The sequence below is a fragment of the Salpingoeca rosetta genome (assembly GCF_000188695.1).
Source record: "Salpingoeca rosetta unplaced genomic scaffold supercont1.32, whole genome shotgun sequence".
NCBI classification, from domain to species: Eukaryota; class Choanoflagellata; order Craspedida; family Salpingoecidae; genus Salpingoeca; species Salpingoeca rosetta.
Window position 1 is genome coordinate 484,572 of NW_004754902.1, and position 20,513 is coordinate 505,084.

General features: G+C 54.9%; 6 protein-coding genes across 6 annotated transcripts in view; 4 read left to right on the plus strand and 2 right to left on the minus strand.

The window, feature by feature from the left end:
• PTSG_10072 (uncharacterized protein) overlaps positions 1-1,048 on the plus strand; it is a gene marked incomplete at its 5' end in the record, with an annotated part of 6,378 nt that extends 5,330 nt beyond the window's left edge. The window contains 2 exons of the mRNA XM_004988926.1: positions 145-198; positions 434-1,048. Of these exons, the coding sequence (XP_004988983.1) occupies positions 145-198; positions 434-637 (258 nt within the window). The 3' untranslated portion in view covers positions 638-1,048. The remainder of the gene's footprint in view (positions 1-144; positions 199-433) is intronic.
• Positions 1,049-1,147: 99 nt separating this feature from the next.
• On the minus strand, positions 1,148-9,790 carry PTSG_12990 (uncharacterized protein; the record flags this gene model as incomplete). Its single annotated transcript, XM_004988927.1, has 9 exons — positions 1,148-5,686; positions 6,015-6,175; positions 6,424-6,489; positions 6,740-6,889; positions 7,280-7,343; positions 7,539-7,706; positions 7,975-8,499; positions 8,999-9,063; positions 9,190-9,790. The coding sequence occupies 9 exons, from the start codon at positions 9,788-9,790 to the stop codon at positions 1,148-1,150; spliced, it is 6,339 nt and encodes a 2,112-aa protein (XP_004988984.1).
• A 249-nt stretch (positions 9,791-10,039) lies between these two features.
• Positions 10,040-11,871, plus strand: PTSG_10075 (uncharacterized protein). Its single transcript, XM_004988928.1, has 5 exons — positions 10,040-10,304; positions 10,561-10,658; positions 10,905-10,982; positions 11,172-11,251; positions 11,623-11,871. Exons 1-5 carry the CDS (start codon positions 10,089-10,091, stop codon positions 11,745-11,747), a joined length of 597 nt encoding a protein of 198 aa, XP_004988985.1. The 5' UTR covers positions 10,040-10,088; the 3' UTR covers positions 11,748-11,871.
• Positions 11,872-12,030: 159 nt separating this feature from the next.
• Positions 12,031-13,248, plus strand: PTSG_10076 (uncharacterized protein; the record flags this gene model as incomplete). Its single annotated transcript, XM_004988929.1, has 1 exon — positions 12,031-13,248. The coding sequence occupies one exon, from the start codon at positions 12,031-12,033 to the stop codon at positions 13,246-13,248; it is 1,218 nt and encodes a 405-aa protein (XP_004988986.1).
• Positions 13,249-13,514: 266 nt separating this feature from the next.
• On the minus strand, positions 13,515-14,618 carry PTSG_10077 (uncharacterized protein). Its single transcript, XM_004988930.1, has one exon. The coding sequence runs from the start codon at positions 14,532-14,534 to the stop codon at positions 13,746-13,748; it is 789 nt and encodes a 262-aa protein (XP_004988987.1). The 5' UTR covers positions 14,535-14,618; the 3' UTR covers positions 13,515-13,745.
• Positions 14,619-14,634: 16 nt separating this feature from the next.
• PTSG_10078 (uncharacterized protein) overlaps positions 14,635-20,513 on the plus strand; it is a gene marked incomplete at its 3' end in the record, with an annotated part of 7,005 nt that continues 1,126 nt past the window's right edge. Inside the window, exons 1-15 of the mRNA XM_004988931.1 lie at positions 14,635-14,695; positions 14,962-15,250; positions 15,578-15,624; positions 15,792-15,853; positions 16,086-16,221; positions 16,522-16,632; positions 16,886-16,949; positions 17,247-17,359; positions 17,612-17,707; positions 17,908-17,997; positions 18,237-18,506; positions 18,737-19,051; positions 19,333-19,422; positions 19,661-19,852; positions 20,088-20,180. Of these exons, the coding sequence (XP_004988988.1) occupies positions 14,992-15,250; positions 15,578-15,624; positions 15,792-15,853; positions 16,086-16,221; positions 16,522-16,632; positions 16,886-16,949; positions 17,247-17,359; positions 17,612-17,707; positions 17,908-17,997; positions 18,237-18,506; positions 18,737-19,051; positions 19,333-19,422; positions 19,661-19,852; positions 20,088-20,180 (1,938 nt within the window). The 5' untranslated portion in view covers positions 14,635-14,695; positions 14,962-14,991. The remainder of the gene's footprint in view (positions 14,696-14,961; positions 15,251-15,577; positions 15,625-15,791; positions 15,854-16,085; positions 16,222-16,521; positions 16,633-16,885; positions 16,950-17,246; positions 17,360-17,611; positions 17,708-17,907; positions 17,998-18,236; positions 18,507-18,736; positions 19,052-19,332; positions 19,423-19,660; positions 19,853-20,087; positions 20,181-20,513) is intronic.

Here is a 20,513-nt window from a genome sequence, read left to right on the forward strand (position 1 = left end):
CCTCCACCACCACCACCACCACACACACACACACACACACACACACACACACACACACACACACACACACACACACACACACACACACACACACACTGATCACCACTCTCGACATTCACGCTCTACTTCACTTCCGATGCGCAGGCATGCTGGTTCTGGGTCATTGACAACTACATCATGAAGATTGAGACAACAGATGTAAGTGCGAGCGTACGAATGCATGCGTGTGTGTGTGATGCGCTATGCTTGATTGCTGGGTGCCTGATTCGTGTTCCCAGTCACTGTCACACGTCCAACTCGTTCACACAAACACACACACACACACTCACACACACACACATACACACACACACACACTCACACTCACACACACACACACATACACACACACACACAAACTCACTGCAAACCACTTGCACGCGCGTGTCTGCAGCGAGACGTCAGCCCCTTTGATTCCGTACACATGCGGGACTTAAAGGCGCACAACAGCGACGGGGAGGACGGGACATTGAGTGCAAACCACTCTGCACACTTGCTTGGACTCAGCGAGGCGCATGACGAGAGCGACCTGGTCATATTGGGTGATGACAATGACGACGACCACTCCGTTCACGCACGGCTCCTGCCCCACGCGTGACAGCTCTCCCTGACCGGCGTCCATTGCAGCATTTTCACGTCTTTGACTCGACCTGCTTTTTGTGCGTTTCCCTTGTGGCACACCTCCCATCCTTTTTCCCCCCTTTCCACGTTACAGCCGTCACGCCATCGTCACTGCAGTCCTTGCACCACCCAACGCCTGCACAGAAGTCACGTCTACACAATTGCGTTGACCGTGTGTGTCTCTGCCATTCCTTCTCGTTCCTCGCTCCCGTTGTTCTTTCACCAGCGAACACTCACTCTAGGCCAGCCACCACCTGCCCCATGCTCGCGTTCATGTTGTTGCAATTCGCACACACGCGCACTGGAAGCAGCTGGTTTCGTCATTGTTTGTAACAGTTCCTGCTGTTGCGTTTGTTCACGTGTCATTGATAAACAGCGACCCAACCAACCACATCATAACAAAAAACAGACAAAGTCTCAAAGAGTCAGACGAGTTACGATCCACACTTCCAAACCACAACCACCACCGCTGTGACAGCCACCAAATCTATTTTGCACCGGCAACGACACCACCACCCCCACGCCTCCGTTGCATGCGTGTGCGCAGCTTGTGCTTGACGACAGCGCGGTGCAAGCGGGTGATGGTTGCAACCTGCCGTCCAATCAGCCGCTCTGTGCCGTGCACCACGAACCGATACAGGTCCTGTTGCAACAGCACCGACATGGGCACGACCTCCAGCACCTCGTTGCTGCCCAACCCAGGATGCATCGCCTGCTGATCTTGTTGTTGCTGTTGTTGCTGTTGCTGTTGTTGTTGTTGTTGTTGTTGTTGTTGTTGTTGTTGTTGTTGCTCCTGCACTTGCTGTTGCTGTTGGTGCTTCTGCACTGGCTGTTGTTGCTCCTGCTCTTCTTGCGCTTGCTGCTCTTGACGTTGCGTGGTGCGTTCCTCTGGGTCGGTGTCTGGCTCGATAGTCGTCCCTGCATGGGTTGTGCGTGCCGCTGTCGCCACATGTGCAGCGAGAGGAAGCGAGGTGCCTAGGCTGTGCTCGCACAGCACAAACTTGGACGGCGAGTAGCCGGGCGACCCGAGCGTGGGCTTGATCACGCGGATGCGTTTGAAACTCCGATGCAGCAGGAACAAAATGCCGGCGCCGAGGCGAGACAGCGTGTCCGGGAGACACACGAGGGCGTGGTCGCCTTCGTGCATGCAAGCAAACATGACGGCGAGCTGTGGCAGCAAATTTGGCAGCACGTCCAGCTCCACTCGCCCTTTGCCGCTGCCCGCAAACAGCGCGGCGTCCACACGTGTCGACAAGCACCACAACACCGACGTGTCCCTCCCATACACGCTTGGTTGACCCGTGGGAGCGTGCCGTGACGGCAATGAAGCAGCCGCAGCGCCAGTGGCAGTGCTGGTGGCAGTGCTGGTGGCGTGATGACGTGCGGGGTTGCGATCATGTTCATAACGGCGGTGGGGGGACCGGTCACGGCTGCGATGGTGCTGGTGACGATAGCGACCATCACCATCATCATCATGACGATGACGATGATGGTGATGGTGGTCGGTCCGACGATCATCGTAGTCGCGTTCGCGGACACAGTCGTGAGGACGCCTTCCCCGACCGTCACCACCACCACAGACAGAGCCATCGTCGCGGTAGCCATCTCTGTCCCTGTCCCTGTCCCTTCCCCTATCTCTGCCTCTGTCTCTGTCGTTGCCTCTTTCCCTACTTCGACGCCCTTCTCTGTCTCGGTCTCTGCTCCAACTCCGACTTCTCCTGCGACGTCGGCGTCGATCAGTGCTGCGGCTTCCACTTGTGTCTCTGTTGCGGTCGCGACTACTGCTGCTGCGTCGGCGTCTTCGTCGTCGCTCTCGTTCGTGGCCTTGATCGCCTTCGTCTTCTCGTCGCCTCTCAATGCTCTTGCTTCTGCTCTTCTCGTGCCCTCTCCGGTCTGATCTGCCACGTCTCCTTGGGCTCCTGCTGTCATCATTCCGACTTGTCCTCTCGTCTCTACCGCCTCTGCTGCGAGACCTCGCACCCCTTCTCTCAACACTCCCATGTCTGCTTCTGCTTCTGCTTCTGCTTGTAGGTCGTTTTCGTCGTCCCCACTCGTCTGTTCCCTTCTGCACCTCTTCATATTCCTTCTCTTTCACACCACCACCGCCATCATCATCACCATCACCATTGCCGCCGCCACCACCACACTCTTCACCATGACGTGGACCAGTGTCAGTGCCAGCGCGCGTCGCTTCTTCGTCATCTCGTGAGCTGGTCTCCTCTGTTTTGTTTGCGGGTGTTTCTCCCGCCACTTTCTTCCCTGTGTCTGTGGTCGCGTTGCCTGCAGGCATTTTCTGACGAAACCTCTCCAGTGCAGCACTGAGGTGCTTGGCAATCACGTTATAGCCGCCAGCCGTGGGCTGCAATGGTGGTGTGTCCACAGAGAAAATCGGAAGAGATGGGCAGGGTTGCTGCAGAGCCACAGAAGATGAAGACGGCGACGACGATGATGCTGATGCTAATGCTGATGACACTGGCGGAGGGGCGGCGGTGGCGTGCGCAAGCTGTGCTGCTGCTGCTGCTGATGATGATGATGTTGATGTTGATGTTGATGTGGATGATGACGATGATTGTGACGGCATCAAAACAGTGGTCACATCAGCCGCAAGGCCAACAACTGGGACGCCTTGCTCGGCAAGGCACGTGCCACAACCCGCGAGCGCGCGCGTGTCGAGTGCAACGGCAGCACCAAACCGCCACTGCTTGTGGCGCTGACACAGCTGCTTCATGACCAAGTGACCCTCGGCATCCCACGGGCGTGTGGCTGGCGCCGTGTCTACGACTTGATTTGAGCTCGCTGACGATGCTGGTGATGTTGCTGTGGCTGCTGTCGTTGCTGTTGCTGCTGCTGCTGCTGTACTTGCTGATGTTGTTGTTGCTGTCGCAGCATGTGTAGCCTGTCGTGACCGCATGAGGCGAGCACGCACCTTCTCAAAAGGATCATGGGGTCCAAACAGAATCTCGCGCGCGGCGTTCAGCTTCACCCACATGTCTCGTGACACGCCCACTGCTGCCCACCTGTCACTGCTGCTGCTGCTGTTGCTGCTGCTGTTGCTGCTGTTGCCTCTGCTGTTTGTGTCACCTTCACCACCACCACCACCGCCAACAACAACACCTTCGCCATCATCACCACCGCGTAAGAGCGATGTGATGGTTGGCAGCATGCGCTGACGTGCGTCCATGAGTTGTGTGAGCAAGCGAGGCCGACAGAACCGGGAGAGCGTAATGGCTGGCACGCGGGATTTCACCGTCAGGGACCACTGTGACACTTCATCTTGCGTCACGGGCGCTGGGTTGCTGTCGTTGTAAAAATACTGGATGTTCCGCCCAGCATCATCCTCCTCTTCCTCTTCCTCTTCTTCTTCTTCTTCCTCCATGTCCGCGCTTTCACCGCATGTCGTGTTGGTTCGGTCCTCTGCTCCACCACGCTGCTGTTGCCCTTCTCTTGTTGCGCCATCACTACCGCGAGTAAACCCGAGCATGCCCTGCGTTCGAGGTTGCGTCTGCACCTGCTGTTCTTGTGTCTCGCCATTTCGCTCTTCTTGTCCTCTTTCCTTGTTGTCGTTCTTCGTCTCCATGTTCGATGTCGTGTCTTTTTCTCCTTCCTCCTCCTTGAATTTCCTTCCCCCTTCTGCTGCTTCTTGCTCGTGCGTTGGCTGTTGTGTTTTCCCTTTCGCCCAATACACCATGTCATATTTGCCCTCGCTCTTGCCGGTAGTTGTCGTGTGCACCGAGCCATCCTCCTCACCACCACTGCCGTGCTTCTTGCTGTTGTGGGTGGCAATGCTGGAGTTGGTGCTGGGGGTAACGGTGGTGGACGTGGTTTCCGACGAAGGGTTGGGTGTGGGCTTCACCGTACTGGTACAAATGCCATCACCATCGTCACCAGAACTGGTGGCTGGCGTGTGCGTATGGACGGAAAACTGGTCCAAATCATCATCATCCAACAGTACGGGCCGCACCTCTGCTGCACCGTCACCAAACCCATCCCCACCACCACCACCGCCACCACCATCACCATCAACAGCCCCCATTGTGGCACCAGCCATCAAGCCACTGCCATTACTGTCGTCGTCACCACCAATGGCAGCCTCAACCTCATCGTACACGCCGCGTGCACCCAGGCCGAGCTTTGCAGGGCGCAGCTGGATGGAAATTGGATCCACCCGCCCGCTCTCGTTCTTGCCAATGCCACGTCCCCTTCGGAAGCCAAACTTGCGGATCTGTGACACTGCGAATGAGCCGTATTTCGCCGCCTCCTGCGCCATCGCGCCAACGTCGGCTGTTGGTGGTGATGGTGATGTAGCTGCTGTCATCGTTGTTGCTGCTGACACTGTTGGTGTTGCTGCTGTTGTCGTTGTCGTGGTGGTTGCTGTGGTAGATTGTAGTTCCTCCACATCCTCGTGACGACGATCCATCTTGTTGGTGCCCGCCAGAGTAGTGTCAGTCGATGCGGTGGTGTGAGTGAGTCGAGAGCTCGCCTTTGTTTGGTCAAGTGTCGTCTGTGTTGCAACCCGACCTGTTGTTGTATCCGCTGACTGCGGCTGGAGTGGTGGCTGTGGTGATCGCGCTGTCGCAGTTGCTCCCGCTGCACTCGCATCTTCTTCAACGTGCGCTCGCTTTGTTGGCGGCTCACCATCACCACCACTACCATTGCCTACAGCATCTTGAACACCACCGTCATCATCACCACCACCACCACCGCCATCATCACCACCACCACCGGTCTTTACGTCACCCTTAGCTTCACCCATCACATCACCACCTTCACCGTGTTCGCTGCGGGTGGCAGCCTTGCGTCGTGCTGCGTGCCGCTTCGCCTCCTCCTGCCGCTCTCTCAGCGTTGCACCGGCCATCCCGCTGTTCACCTCGCTCGCAAACTCCTCAGACACGCGCGCAACCGTATTCAGGCGGTGGGGCAGGAGCGGGTCTGTTGGCACGATGCGTAGTTGTGGTGATGGCAGCGCATGCACGTTGAACCGCGAGATGAATGATTCTGCAATGCGGAACTGGGCCTGGATAATCGCCTGCAGTTGGAAACGGGGAAGGAGGCGCGGGAGGGACGAAGGGCGTGCAGAGTGGGTTGTGATGAGTGGATGATGGGCTAACGGGAAGGGGGGGGGGGTGAAAGCGTTTCGCAACAATCGCGCTTGCTGTTGGCGGTGACGGCCGACGGCAGCGAACAGAGCAGAAGCACAATGGTGCTCACAACATGTTACATTCGCTCACACAACAAAATGCACACACACATACACACACATACATGCAAACTTGCACACACACACACACGTACACGCACGCACACACACACACACACGCGCACACGCACACATACAAACACACACACACACACACCTGCTTGTGGTCGTATGCACAGCGCCGGTGGAGCTTCAGCACGTGCTCAATCTGTGAGCAAAACGCGTCAACGAAAAACTCGGCTGTTGTCCGCAATTTCGTCATGAAGGAGTCAGGCAGGACTGAAGAGGACAAGAGCGCCGCTGGCTGACCATCAATGGCTGTGCTCGACAAGGTGTGTAGTTGTGCGTAAGTACGTGTGTGTTTTGTGTGTGCGTAAGTGTGTGCGTGTGTGCGTGTGTGTGAGTGTGAGTATACTGAAACAATTGAAGGGTGATGCAAGCGCATCGTCATGCCTGACTTCATACGTCAAATCACACACACACACACACACACACACATCTGCGCAAATGCATAGCCATGCACACGATCACAGCCATCGCAGCAAGCGGTCCGAGCGCGTGCTTACTTGGCGGATCTGGCTGGACGAACGTCAACAGTCGCTCCTTCAACTCCGCGTCAATGCCACGAAAACCTGCAGCGCGGCGGTGAATGGAAGGAAAAGAGAGGACGAGAGAAGCAGTGTGCATGGAGGTGTGTTGTGGTTCAAGCACACAAAGAAGAGAGAGTATGAATGCTTGCATGCGTACGCACACATACGTCTGTGTATGCATGTGTGTGTTTGTGAATGACACGACTTGCAGCCGAAAACGCGCGTTGCAAAGAGGATGTTCCATCCACACATACGCACACACGCACACATGCACACACACACATATACACACCTTTTGCCACGAGGTAAGTCTCGCTGTTTGCTGCCTTGCTGGTGGCGGGCTTACAGATGTACGTCTCGTCAAAGTGGCAGCCGACAAGATAAATGAGCGCTGCTGTTGAGCGCTCGCACGCCGTGAACAACTTCAGCACAATGGCCCCGCCTACACGGGAGTTAATTCATGTGTTGTGTGTGTGTGTGTGTGTGTGTGTGTGTGTGTGTGTGTGTGTGTGTGTGTGTGTGTGTGTGTGTGTGTGTGCGTGCGTGTGTGTGTGGGGGGGGGTTGAGTTCACATGTTTGTGCGTGATGAATGCACGATGCCAACAGCTGCGCAACAGTGCCACGCCACTCACAATCACACGTCCACAAGAACAAGAGCTGCAGCCAAATCCACATGATCACACACATGTCAAGACCACAACGACACACACACACACATACATTTACACATGCACACACTCACAGGCACACACGCATACACACATTCACACATTCACACACATATTCACACAATCACACACACATTCACACATTCAAGCATGCTCGAACATGCCTGGCGAGAGGCAGCCAAGTCCGGCAACGGCCTCGCAGAAATGGAGATGCGACGTCAGTGCCTCCTGGTGGTGATTGCGGCGGTGGTGGTGATGATGATGATCATGATGATTGGTGGTGGTGATGATGGCGATGGTGCTGAATCATGACCGAACAAAAGGACGTTACGCCCACCCACCCACGCGCACGCAAACACGATGCACGACACACACACGCACACACACACACACAGCACACAGCACATCATCGTATTCCCCTACCTGCTCGCCAGGGTTGGCGGAAACATCAAACGCGCCGTCAGCAGTGAACAGATCCACAGGTCCATGTTTTGAAACGCGGTCCCACAGGCACTGGACGTTTTGTCCACGCGTGATGTCCCCCGTGTCGTCCGCCCCAAAACACCAATTGTTCAGCGTATGCAGGATGAACTGTGAACACGCAGTGCGTGCGTTTGTGCATGTGTGTGTGTGTGTTTGTGCATGTGTGTGTGCTAGAATGAGCGCTTGCGACTCTCAAAGGTGTTGCTTCACGTACACACACGCACACAAGAACGCGAGTACATATATATATATATATATATATATATATATATATATATATATATATATATATATATATATATATACACACACACAAGCACACACACACACACAAGCACACAAACGTGCACACACATAAGCAGCGTTTATTTCTCACCAGGTCTGAGCTGATCATCTCAATGTGGTCGTTGTATTCGTAGTACGGGTTGAGGGAGAGGCCTGTCCAGTCCCACTGGATGTTTTCACCGTCATCTAAGCGCGTTCTAATGTAGTGATTCGTGGCTGTGATAAAGGCACCTGGTGCCTCGCACACATGCACGGTGTTGAGACGGCATTTCCCTCTGCGGCCCTGCTGCCTCCTGTTGCCGCCACTCTTGCTGCTGCTGCTGCTGCTGCCATCGTTGCCCTGACCGTCTTGCTCTCTCTTCTTCCCGTCCTCATCATCATCATCATCATCATCATCATCATCATCATCATCATCATCATCACCACCACCAACACCATCATCACCACCACTACCGTTGTCATCGCGCGCTGTGTCGGCGGGCAGCAGGTTGTAGTGCGCCAGCATCTCATACATCTTGACCCACGCTGTGGTGCACATTTCTCCGCCGCACCGCTGCCGCACTTGGTGCATGACCTTCTGCGTCAGATTCGCCAGCTTGGACAGCCGGTACCACACCTGTCACCCGCGGTGTTTGCGTTGAGTGTATGTGTGAGTGTTTGTGTTTGTGAGCGTGTGTGAGTAAGTGTTTGTGTGTGTGTTTGTGTGTGTGTGTGTGTTTGCGAGTGTGAGTGTGTGTGTGTGCGTTTGCGAGTGTGTGTGCGTTTGCGAGTGTGTGTGTATGTGTGTGTGTGTGTTTGCGAGTGTGTGTGCGTTTGCGAGTGTGTGTATGTTTGTGTGTGTGTGTGTGTTTGCGAGTGTGTGTGTGTGTTTGCGAGAGTGTGTGTGTGTGTGTTTGCAAGTGTGTGTGTGTGTATGTTTGTGTGTGTGTGTTTGCGAGTGTGTGTGTGTGAGTTTGTGAGTGTGTGTGTGTGTGTGTGCAGGTTGTAGGTATCAGCAACATCAGTGTGTGCTTCAGCCATAGTGGGCAGTGCATGAAGCGGCGCAGTGTCATTTCACGACAGTGGACACGGACACGTTGAGTTCACACGTGCTCGAAATCCAAAGAACAACGCACCTCTTGATCCATATCGTCGAGCCTGCTCTTGACCTCATTGCCCCGATCTTTCAGCCGCTTCATCTCTGTCGCACATACAAGATGCATCGCAAGTGTCTGTACCGTGAGGAAATACGGCAAGATCGCACACACACGCACAACGCTGTAACAGACCGCCACAACACAGCACAACACACAACACAACACAACACCTGGGTCGATGGGCTCCTCCGGATGGGAGAACAGGTCCTCGGGGCGCGCGCGGTCAAAGCACTCGCGGGGAATCAAGACGTGCTTGTCGAAGATGGTGTCAAAGCCATGCACGGCGTAGTCCCAGGCCGCCTGCATGTCTCGGGCGTTTCCCCTCACGAAGCGATCGCTGGAGCGGGACCCTTGCTGCGGGCGCCCACCACGTGGTGAGAGCTGGTGGCGCAGATCCCGGTGGTCGCGTGGCTCTCTGCTGAAGTCACCGCGCTGATGGCGCTGCTGTTGCTGTGGGTGCTGGTAAGGGTGGTGGTGATGGGAAGGGATCAACGGCGGATGGCCCGTATGTGGCGGAGCGTACACGTGCTGATATCCAGCTGCAAAGTCTCGTTTTGGAGGTGCAGGCAGAAGCCCACCACGAGGAGGAGGGTGCGGAGGATGATGAGGGTGATGATGGTGAGTTGGAGGTGCAGTGGGGTACGGGTTGTAGCCATATGCATGGTGCTGTTGTCCGTGGTGCTGGTGGTGATAGTAGCCGCCGTGGTGACGATCCTGCCAGTGATACTGATCGTGGCGGCGGTAGCGCTGCTCATCATGTCGTCGCGACATGGTTTGTGTGAGCGAGAGAGACAGAGAGAGAGTGTGTGTGTGAGTGAGAGAGACAGAGAGAGAGAGAGTGTGTGTGTGTGTGTGTGAGAGAGAGAGACAGAGAGAGAGAGAGAGAGTGTGTGTGTGTGTGTGAGAGAGAGAGAGAGACAGAGAGAGAGAGAGAGAGAGAGAGAGAGAGAGAGAGAAAGAGAGAGAGAGGTGTTGTATCTGCGGGCTTGTCTCCGAATATTAGGTATGATTTCCGCCTATTCTCCACAACCACGCTGGCGAAACAAGCGAGAGGCAGACGCGAGCGAGGATGTCTGGCAAGCTGTGTGGTGGTGTGGTTGCCCGCTTGGCAAAGGTGCCAGTCAGTGGTGTTCGTGCTGGTGCTGGCGTTGTGCAGCAAACAAGCGCCCTTGCACAACATGGCAACTGCAAGAGGCACACATCGTCTTCTTCCTCTTCTTCTACACCCACAACTCCAGCGTCATCCAAGTATCAACAACAGACCAGCACCTGCGGCACTTTCACAGTGAGTGTTGTTTGAGGGTGTGTTGTGTGAGGGTGTGTTGTGTGTACGTGTGTGTGTGATGTGATGTGTACGTGTGTGATGTGTGTGTGTGTGATGTGTGTGATGTGTGTATGTGTGCGTGCAGATTGTGTAGTGTATGCGTGTGTTGTATGTGTGCAGTGTAGTGTAGTGTAGTGTGTTCAAGCTGCTGTTTCAGGCCACTGCTCACCCATTGACTGCGTCATTGTCGCCTGCTCCACGGCGTTGCTCTGTGTAGTTGACAAACAGGAACCCGCGCAGCGCAGAGCTTCTGCGTCAGAAACACAAGCCACGCGGCTTTGGTACTTCTGTGCAGTCCTTTGAGTTCTACCACAGGTAACACGTGCGTGCGTGTTGTGTGTATGTGTGCGTGCGTGCACATGTAGTGTGTGTGTGTGTGTGCGTCTGCGTGCGTCTGTGCATGCACATGCTAGTGCTGAAACTTTACTCCCCCCATGTCACACACATTACCCTCTAACCCTTTCTCATCCGCATCCCATACATAACCCCCCCCCACACACACACACCCGTTCTCATCCGCATCCCATACATAACCCCCCCCACACACACACACACACTCAGGCTGCGTTTCCAAAAGTCCAACAAGCACCTCACAACCACCCTGGAGACGCCAGGCAACCAAGTCTGGCTCACAGCAAGGTACGTTTGCTTCTCTTCAGGCTTATGTGTGTGTATTTGTGTGTCGTCGTGTGGTGGCTTCACTTTGTCGCAATGCACTTGCTTGTGTCACGCCCTTGCCATCCTGTGCATCGCTGTGTCGCTTGTGCGAGTTTCCATCATACGTGACACCTCCCGCACTGCTTCTCGCTTATGATGCCTCCACAACAGCACGAAGGAGTACAACATCCAGCGCCACCTCTACTCCTACAACTCTGTCACCACAGCACGCGAACTGGCCAAAATCATGGGTACGCTTGGCCTGCACTGTGCGTGCGTGTGTTTTTCTGTGTGTGTGTGTGTGTGTGTGTGTGTGTGCGTGTGTGTGCGTGTGTGTGCATGTGTGTGTGTGTGTGTGTGTGTGTGCGTCGTTGTACCTTTGGCCGTCTCCTGGTTGCCCCCATCTATTCTTGAACTCCAACAATTTGTCAATGTCCTTGCTCTTCGTTGGCGCACACTTTCCCTACGCCTCACCCAACGCTTCTTCTCTCACGCATGCGTGCGTGTGTGTGTGTGTGTGCGTGTCTGTGTCTGTGTGTGTGTGTGTGTGTGCGTGTCTGTGTCTGTGTCTGTGTGTGTGTGTGTGTGTGTGTTTCCGTGTTTGTGTGTGACGTTTACACAGCACGGCGGCTCAAGGAGAGCGGGATTGAGCGTGTGACCTGGCACACGGGCAAGGACGGCTACCGAGGAAAGGCCTCTGCATTCATTGACAGCTTGAGAGCACAGGGCATCACCACCAAGGAATAGCTTGTGTGTGTGTGCGTGTGTATCTGTGTGTGTGTGTGTGTGTGTGCATTGTGCGTCTCTATCTTTGTCTGCCTGTTTGCGTTGTCGGATCATTCGAGGCCATTATTACAAACTTTCGGCTGCCTGCAAGCAAGCAAACAAGCAGTATGATTCAGCACCTCGCTCGTGCACACTCTTCTCAACTCTTTCTTTCCTTCCATCACCGTCACAGCACATCACACAACATCACATCACGATCACACACACACCCCGCCCCCCTCACCCACTTCACCTTGATTGAGCCATGCAGCAGTGCGTTGTGGTGATTGGGGCAGCCGTATTGTGCTTGGCCAGCTGCGGTGGTGCTCATGCGAAGGCAACGCTAAAGGAAGACATGCGTGGGGATCTGCACGTGAACACATCCAATCCGACGCAGCGCGTGCTCCTGAATGGCGTGGATGTGGTGGCGCGTGTGCGAGACGCAGAGCTGCGTGCAGAGGTTGCCCAGCGCCGTCTCACACAGGGACTGTGCGCGCTCAACTCGAGCCTGCACGCGGTTGACATCACATCACTGACAACCCCCGTCATGGCGAACAAGTGGTCGGACGCCGTGCTGGCGCCCAACGGCAAAATCTACGGCGTGCCCACCAACTCAGACGTCGTGTTTATCCTGGACCCAACAACCCTGAGCTTGGACCTCACCACCATCACGGGCCTCGGGACTGGATACAAGTGGGCAAGCGGCGTCGTGGGTCCTGATAGGAAGATCTATTGCACCCCACAGCACGCCGACCACGTCCTCATCATCGACCCAGCCACCAACACCATCGACAACACCACCTTGACTGGCTTGCCTGCCAACACTGACGCGTGGGAATCTGCCGTGCTCGCCGACAACGACAAGATCTACGCTGTGCCAGATGGGGCCACGTCTGTCCTCATCATCGATGCCCTGGCCAAGACCACAGACACCACGACCCTGGGTAACCTCCCGGCCACGGACAACAAGTGGTTCGGCGCCGTGCTCGCTGGCCCTGACGACAACAGGCTCATCTACGGCATCCCGGGCACGGCCACATCCGTGCTCATCATCGACCCCCTCACCAACACCGTTGACATGACGACAATGATGGGCTTCAGCGAAACGCTCAAATGGCACGGCGGTGTGCTGGCGCCGAACGGCTACATCTATGCCATCCCCTGGTCCTCGCAAACCATGCTTCGCATCGACCCGGCCTCCTACACCTACACACTCATCGACCTTGGCCCGCTTCCATGCTGCGCAGCGAGGTGGCGCGACGGCGTCATCGCCAAGAACGGCAAGCTGTACGCGCTGCCAGCTTACAGCAAGGCTGTGCTCATCTTTGACCCTGAGACGGAAACGGCAGACACGACGACCATCACAGACCTGCCCATTGGCTCTTACAAGTACAACGGGGCTGTGATTGCGGATGATGGTACCATCTTTGGCGTCCCTTACACCTTCACTGAGTTTCTCATCATCAACCCCCTTTGCGGTTGAGCCCTCTCAGTGGTGGTGACAGTGGCGTGTGTGTGTGTGTGTGTGTGCATTGTGTGTGTATGTGTGCGTGTGTGTGTGTTTGTGTGCATTGTGTGCGTGTGTGTGTGTGTTTGTGTGCATTGTGTGTGTATGTGTGCGTGCGTGCGTGCATGCGTGTGTGTGTGTGTGTATGTGCGTGCGTGTGCATGCGTGTCCTAGTGCTAGTGCTAGTGCTAGTGTTACTGCTTGTGTGCATTGCGGCTTGTTGTGATTCGAGGCTTGTTTTGATCTGATGCTCCATTCATTATACGGCGGCGGCTATGACTCGATGCACAGCAACTCAACGACAAGGAAGGGGAAGGAAGAAGGCGAAGACGAGAAGTATGCACAACGCACAACTTCAGAAGACTTGCTGCCTCCACTGCAGCGCAACGGAGCAACCGCAAAGCAACCCACGCCGTCACAACTCACACTGTTTCGCAAGCATCACACTGAGCATCGCATGGAGCATGGTCCAATCACAGGGGGCTGAAGGTAAAGTTGGAAAAGGGCACAGTGACGACATCTTGGGTCAGCTTGAGCGTGGTGCCACGGAAGAGCCACAGGTTGATGTGCACAAGCATGTCGGAATGCTTCGAGGGGATCTTTGAGCTTGCCGTGCAGTTCCATTGCGTCAGCATTGCGCCCGTGTCAGCGTCTTGCACGAGAAATGCCACGTGGGAGGCCGCGTAGGTGAAGCGAAACACAGCATGCCGTGTCGCTGACAAGCGCCAGTACCGCGCTGTGTCTGCCGTGGGAGGCTGCACGACAAAGTCGCCGTTGGCGGCGCTTGGGTCTGGGTTGCCCCACTGTGCCACCTCAATGTCAATCTCGTGCGTGTCGTCCTTGTAAAGGAACATACCCAAAACGATAAAAGGGTCGCCCTGCCCAAGCGCATGCACGTCCTTGGCAACTTCAAAGGAGTATGTGCCATATCCAAGCGGCCTGGTCAGGGACACCTCGGCACACGTGTAGTTGTGTGCTGGCTGGCTGCTTGCTTTTGTCTCAGGCACTACTGCAGCTGATGCTGCCTGTGTTGTGGCGTTCACTTTGCGAAGGGACAGCAGCAGGCGCCCCTGCGCATCCACGCGCACGTTGTCTCTGGAGAAGATGTTGGGGCCAGGCCCTTGCGGTGTTGCGTTCTCTCGCACCGCCCACTCGTACCCAGCAAACATCACGCTGCTGCTGTTCCCACTACTGCTGCCACCAGCGTGCAGCGGGAGCCAGAGCAGTGCGACAATTAGCAGGAGAAAGCGATAAGCCGCCATCTTGCCATGCGGCTTGCAGGCAGGCTTGCTTGTTGCTCGTTGGTTGTTCGTGTTGGCCTGCAGCGAGCAAAAGTGGGCGTTGCCACAATAAATGTTGTGTGTGTTTTTGGCCACAACAAGAAGATCCAAACTGGACACAAACAGACAGCAAAACAATACACGTGTGTGCCAGTGCGACGTTGCGGGTGTGAGGGTGCTGGCTGGTGTGTGAGGTGAGAGCGGTATTTCCACTTTGCTTGTGTGCTCGCTTGCTTGCTGGCCTCCTGCTGCTATTCCTGGTTGCACCAAGAAGGGAGCGACGGAGTGAGTGTGACACTCACCGATTCTCCCATTCTCATCGCCCTCCTTTGTGTCGATCGCTGACTGACACGATCATCACACTCTTGCGCTGTTGGTGGATGTGTGGCCTGTTGTTGGGATCTGTCAGCTCAGACTTGCTTGCTGCTCTCGGCGCTGAATGGCCTTTTTGCAGAGGTGTGCAAGCTTGACGCATCAGTGCTACCTCCCGAACGAAGGCGCTGAAGAGGCCGAACGTGCCCGTCGCAGGATGGACGACGCCGCAGATGACGTGCACACAACCGGGGACAATGCCGTGCAACCCTACACTGCCAACGACAGCGACATTGTGACAGAGGATGCCTTCGAGGAGGAGGCGCTGGACCAAGTGCCGGAGATGAGCATGCCCGGTGCTGTGTCTGACAAACAGGACGAGCAACGTATGTGCATGCGCGCGTGTGTGTGTGTTTGACTGTGTGTGTGTGTTTGGCTGTGTGCTTTTGTGTGCGCGCGCGTGTGTGTGTTTGACTGTGTGTGTTTGACTGTGTGTGTGTGACTGTGTGTGTGTGTGTGACTGTGTGTGTTGGACTGTGTGTGTTGGACTGTGTGTGTGTGTGACTGTGTGTGCGTGTGTGTTTGACTGTGTGTGTGTGTGCGTGTGATGGGAACACTCGTGGCATCACACGTGGTGAACTTGTAGCTGCGCGACTGACAGCTCTGTGCTTGATTGCGTACTGGTGTTGCACAACTCTCTTCTCCCCATACAGAATCCCTGAAGAGCAGCCGTGGCAGCCGCGAGCGGTTCTTCCGTAACGTGTGTCTTTGAGCCTTTGGTGTGCGTTCAACACATGAATGGAGTACACACGTTGTCATTGTGCATCCATCTCACATTCAAGTGGTTTTGTGTGTGTGTGTGTGTGCGTGTGTGTGTGTGTGTGCGTGTGTGTGTGTGTGTGTGTGTGTGTGCTTGCTGCTGCGTAGGAGATTGAAATGAGCGACCTCAACGCAAACATGCAGGATGAGATGGCTCGCGTCCAGAAAGGGTGAGTGGCACATGTGTGCTGCTGCTGCTGCTGCTGCTGCTGCTATTGCAAGGCGCGTGTGCACGCGTACATGTGCGCACGTGCGCATGTGTGCGTAACTACCCTGCTTACGCGCGTGTGTATGCGTGTGTGTGTCACTGTCAAGCACACACGAACATCTTTCGCCGAAGTCTTCCACCTGCCCACCTCCCTCACATCTCCCCCTTGCACATTGCGCACCACGTGTCTGCAGCCAGGAGCTGGTGCAGGCCGCATCGGACCAGGACCTTGGCCACGTGACTGCCCTGCTCAGCGAACTCGCAGACGCAAACTTCCGCGACGTCTTCGGAAAGACCCCTCTCCTCTGTGCAGCGCGCAGGGGCAACCTGGTACTGTGACGCACGCACGTGTGTATGTGTGTGTGTGTGACTGTGTGTGTGTGACTGTGTGTGTGTGTGTGTGTGTGTGTGTGTGTGTGTGTGTGTGTGTGTGTGTGTGTTGTGTATGCGTGCGTGTGGGTGGGGGGGGGGTGTCGTGTGTGCGCGTGCGCGCGCGTGTGTGTGTGGGTGTCGTGTATGTGCATATGTGTACACATTTGTTGCTGCCCATGCAAATGAACTCCACGTCAACCCTCACCGCCTCCTCACCACCTCCAACTCCCCCCTCTCCCCTTCTGGTACCACGTGCAGGCCATCACGGAAGTGCTGCTGAAGGAGGGCGCAAATCCTAACATCGGCGATGTGCGCGGCGTGGATCCGCTCTACGAAGCCCTCACACGCAAACACGTCGATGTTGCAAAGGTGTGCGATTGTGTGATTGCGTGCGTGTGTGACACTGTCTGTGTGATGCTGTGTGTGTGTGACGCTGTGTGTGTGTGTGTGTGTGTGACACTGTGTGTATGACACTGTGTGTGTGTGTGTGCATGTGCGTGTGTGACACTGTGTGTGTGTGTCTTGTGGACACTTTGTGTCATGCGTCACTTATTGCCACCGGTTTACAATTTACCGGCCATCCCCTTTCACCTCTTCCACCACCGCCACCACCACTCCACAGGCGCTGCTCCGTGCCGGCGCCGATCCCGTCCACACCCTCACCGCGCTTACCAACATTCTCGAAGGTAATTCAATCGCGCTTGCTTTGTGTGGTTGTGCGTGTGTGATGCTTGTGCGGTGGTACATGCACAGACATACGAGCACAGACACATAAACACACACATAAACACACACTACACACATAAACACACACTACACACATAAACACACACTACACACATAAACACACACTACACACATAAACACACACTACACACAAAATACACACAAAACTGCACTACACAAAAATACTACATCCACGCATGCACCCTCATCGAGGCCCCCGTCTACTTCCCCCTCCTCACGGCTGCCACGTGCTACAGGCGTGAAGGACTATGCCATTGAGCTGCTGGTCCAAGACGAGATGCTCTGCTGTGCTCCGGAGGTGCTGCGCGTCTGCTTCCGCCTCAGCTACCACCTCAACATGCTCTCGCAGGTACCGCAACTGGTGGTGGTTGTAGCAAACATGACAGCGGTGGTTTTGATTTTGATCGTGATGGGTGTGATATGTTCATTGGGATGGTGTGGTTATGGGCTGCGCTGCTGATTGAGCAGCGTAAGATGTGCTTGGCATCGCACCTTGCAGTCGCACCATCTTCCTTTCAAACGCAAACACGCACCGCTCACCTTCCTTCCTTCCTTCCTCACTGCATCAACCTCCACCACGCCCACCGTGCCCCCACATCAGCGCCAAGAGGAGCGAAAGCATTTCTACAGCGGGCTGCGGGATCGCTGCCGTGACCTCGCCGTCAACCTTCTCGCAGCGTGCAACGACATGTGGGACGTACGTCACGCCGCGCGTGCGCGCGCGCGCGCGCGCGTGTGTGTGTGTGTGTGTGTGTGTGTGTGCGTGTGTGTACGCGTGTGTGGGCGTCGCATACATCATTTAACGGGTCAACACACGCACATAGAATGGGTGCTGGTTGGCTGCTGCACCGTCACCTCCACCACCACCTTATCACCGTCACCTTATGGCCGCTTCAGGTTCGACGATTGCTTGCAGAGGGCACGGGTCTCCTCGGCCTTGCCCTTAAATACGACCAGACCCTTTTCGTCTCGCACCCGTACTGCCAGGTGTGTTCGTGCTTGTGGTGTGTGCATGTGCATGTGTGTGACGTGTGTGTGTGTGTGTGCGCGTAGTGTGCGTAGTGTGATGCGTGATGTGTTTGCTTGTGCGTACATGCGCGCATACGCGCATACGCAACAACCTCCTCCACAAACACACACACACACATACTCACATTTTCTCACACGCACACACACACGCACACACATGCACACTCTCTCATACTTGCACGTTCTCGCGTTCACAGGAGTATATGAAAGAGTTGTGGCTCGGGCAGTACGTGGGCGTCTACGGAAAGGAATTCTTTGGCGTCGTCCTCAAATACATTTTCTTCCCACTTGTGTTCCCGTATTATCTCATTCTGTTTGCGCTTCAGACCCCGAAGAATCTTCAGTTCTCCCGCCTCGGCGACTACGTCCGCTTGTGCCACACACCCTTTGTCAAGTTTATGGGGCACATGACCTCGTTCATCCTTTTCCTTGTCCTCCTCATCGTTGCTTCGACAGAGGACTCACACGTACGTGTATGTGTGCGTGTGTGCTTGTGTGCGTGTGTGCGTGCATGTGCGTGTGCGTGTGTGCTTGCACGTGTGCGTACACGTTACTTGTTGAGCTACGTACAACTGCACTGCTTATGGTTCCAAAGCAGCTCGAAAAAGCTTCTTTTTTTCCCATGCGCTAATACCAAACTCGCAAACACACACACACACACATACACACACACATACACACACACACACGTGCACAGGTTGTACCGAACGGCGTTGAGCTTGCGCTGGGTGCGTGGGTGATAGCGCTCATCATCCAGGAGGCTCGCGAGATATACCAGACGCCGAGCCGCATCTATCTTGCGTCCGTGTGGAACTGGCTCGACATCACCAACCAGCTGCTATATCTTGCTGTCATTGTCATGCGCGTGGTGTTGTATGCGGACCGGAATTCCCGCGATGACAGTGATGATCTTCTCTTTGCCTCCAACGTCACGCTCGCGCTCGCTGCCCTCCTCTCCTGCATCCGCTTTCTCAACGTCCTCGAAGTCCACCACCTCCTCGGACCGCTCCAGGTGCGCGTGTATGCATGTGTGTATGTGTGTGCTTGTGTGTATGTTTGTGTTTATGTGTATGTGTGCGCGCGCGCGTGTGTGTGAGCGCGTGTTTGTGTGTGTGTGTGTGTGTGTGTGTGTGTGTGTGTGTGTGTGTGTGTGTGTGTGTGTGTGTGCATGTTTGCGTGTGTGTGAGTGTGTGCGTGTGTGTTTGGGTCTGAGGATTTTGGTTAAATGCACAGCATATTCGCAACCCCTCTCTCACCCCACTCTCTTTTTCCGCTGCTCGCACCGTATAACAGATTAGCATTCGTCAGATCATCAGCGACCTCGTTGTGTTTCTCGCCATTCTTCTCGTCTTCATGCTCGCGTTTGCTGTCGCCCTCACAAAGGTGCCGTGCTGCGCGGGGGGGGGGGGGCGTGTGTGTGTGCATGCGCGTATATGAACGGGCATGTGTGCATGTGTGCGCAGGTTTGTGGACATGTGTGTGTGCGCACATGTGCGTGTGTGTGTGTGTGTAATAGTCACCATCCCTCCGCAAGTTTGCCTCGCCATCACAACCCCTCTCATCCACAAACCACATTGCCATCGCCACCATACAACCACAACCACAACTGCCAACCGCGCAGGTGTTTGAGCACCTCGAAGACATTCCTGCCAACGAAATGCCTCTTGCCGCATTTGGAAGCTTCGAGGCGTCTCTGCGTACCACGTTTTGGGGCATCTTTGCCCTAATTGAACTGGGAACCTTCACCACCATTGAAGGCGTGCGCGGAACAGAAGTCCGTGTCATTGGCGAAGTCCTCTTTGGCGCATACATGGTCAGTGAGCACGTGGTGTTCATACGTATGCTCGCGTTGGGTGTGTATGTGTGCATGTGTATGTGTGCATGTGTATGTGTGTGTATGTGGGGTTCATGTGTGTGTCTGTATGTATGAGCGCGTGTTTTAGAATGTGACTCGCTCTTCAACAACTGTTAACCCGTACTGCCATGCTTTCAAGCCTCACAATGAATCAACCCTCTTACCGCTGGTGATGACGCACATCTGGCTGCAGGTGGTTGTGTTTATTCTCCTGATCAACCTCCTCATCGCCATCATCACCAACACATATCAACGCATTGTCGACAACAGCGACGTTGTCTGGTGCGTTCATGATATATGTGCTGGTTGTGTGTGTGCATGTGTGCATGTGCGTGTGTGTGCATGTGCGTGTGTATGGCTCTTCCTCGAGCTCTCTTCCATTCATGGCGAGCTCACCCTCAACAACAACAACAACAACAACTTAAACAACAACAACTACAACAACTTAAACAACAACAACTACAACAACTTAAACAACAACAACTACAACAACTTAAACAACAACAACAACAACTTAAACAACAACAACAACTTAAACAACAACAACAACAACTTAAACAACTTAAACAACAACAACAACTTAAACAACTTAAACAACAACAACAACAACTTAAACAAC

Excerpts from the sequence above, each read along its gene's own strand:
- PTSG_10075 (XM_004988928.1), top strand. The coding sequence starts at position 10,089 with ATGTCTGGCAAGCTGTGTGGTGGTGTGGTTGCCCGCTTGGCAAAGGTG. Across the intron at positions 10,305-10,560 it reads GCACCTGCGGCACTTTCACA|TTGACAAACAGGAACCCGCG; the intron begins GTGAGTGTTGTT and ends TGCTCTGTGTAG. Across the intron at positions 10,659-10,904 it reads TCCTTTGAGTTCTACCACAG|GCTGCGTTTCCAAAAGTCCA; the intron begins GTAACACGTGCG and ends ACACACACTCAG.
- PTSG_10077 (XM_004988930.1), bottom strand. The coding sequence starts at position 14,534 with ATGGCGGCTTATCGCTTTCTCCTGCTAATTGTCGCACTGCTCTGGCTC.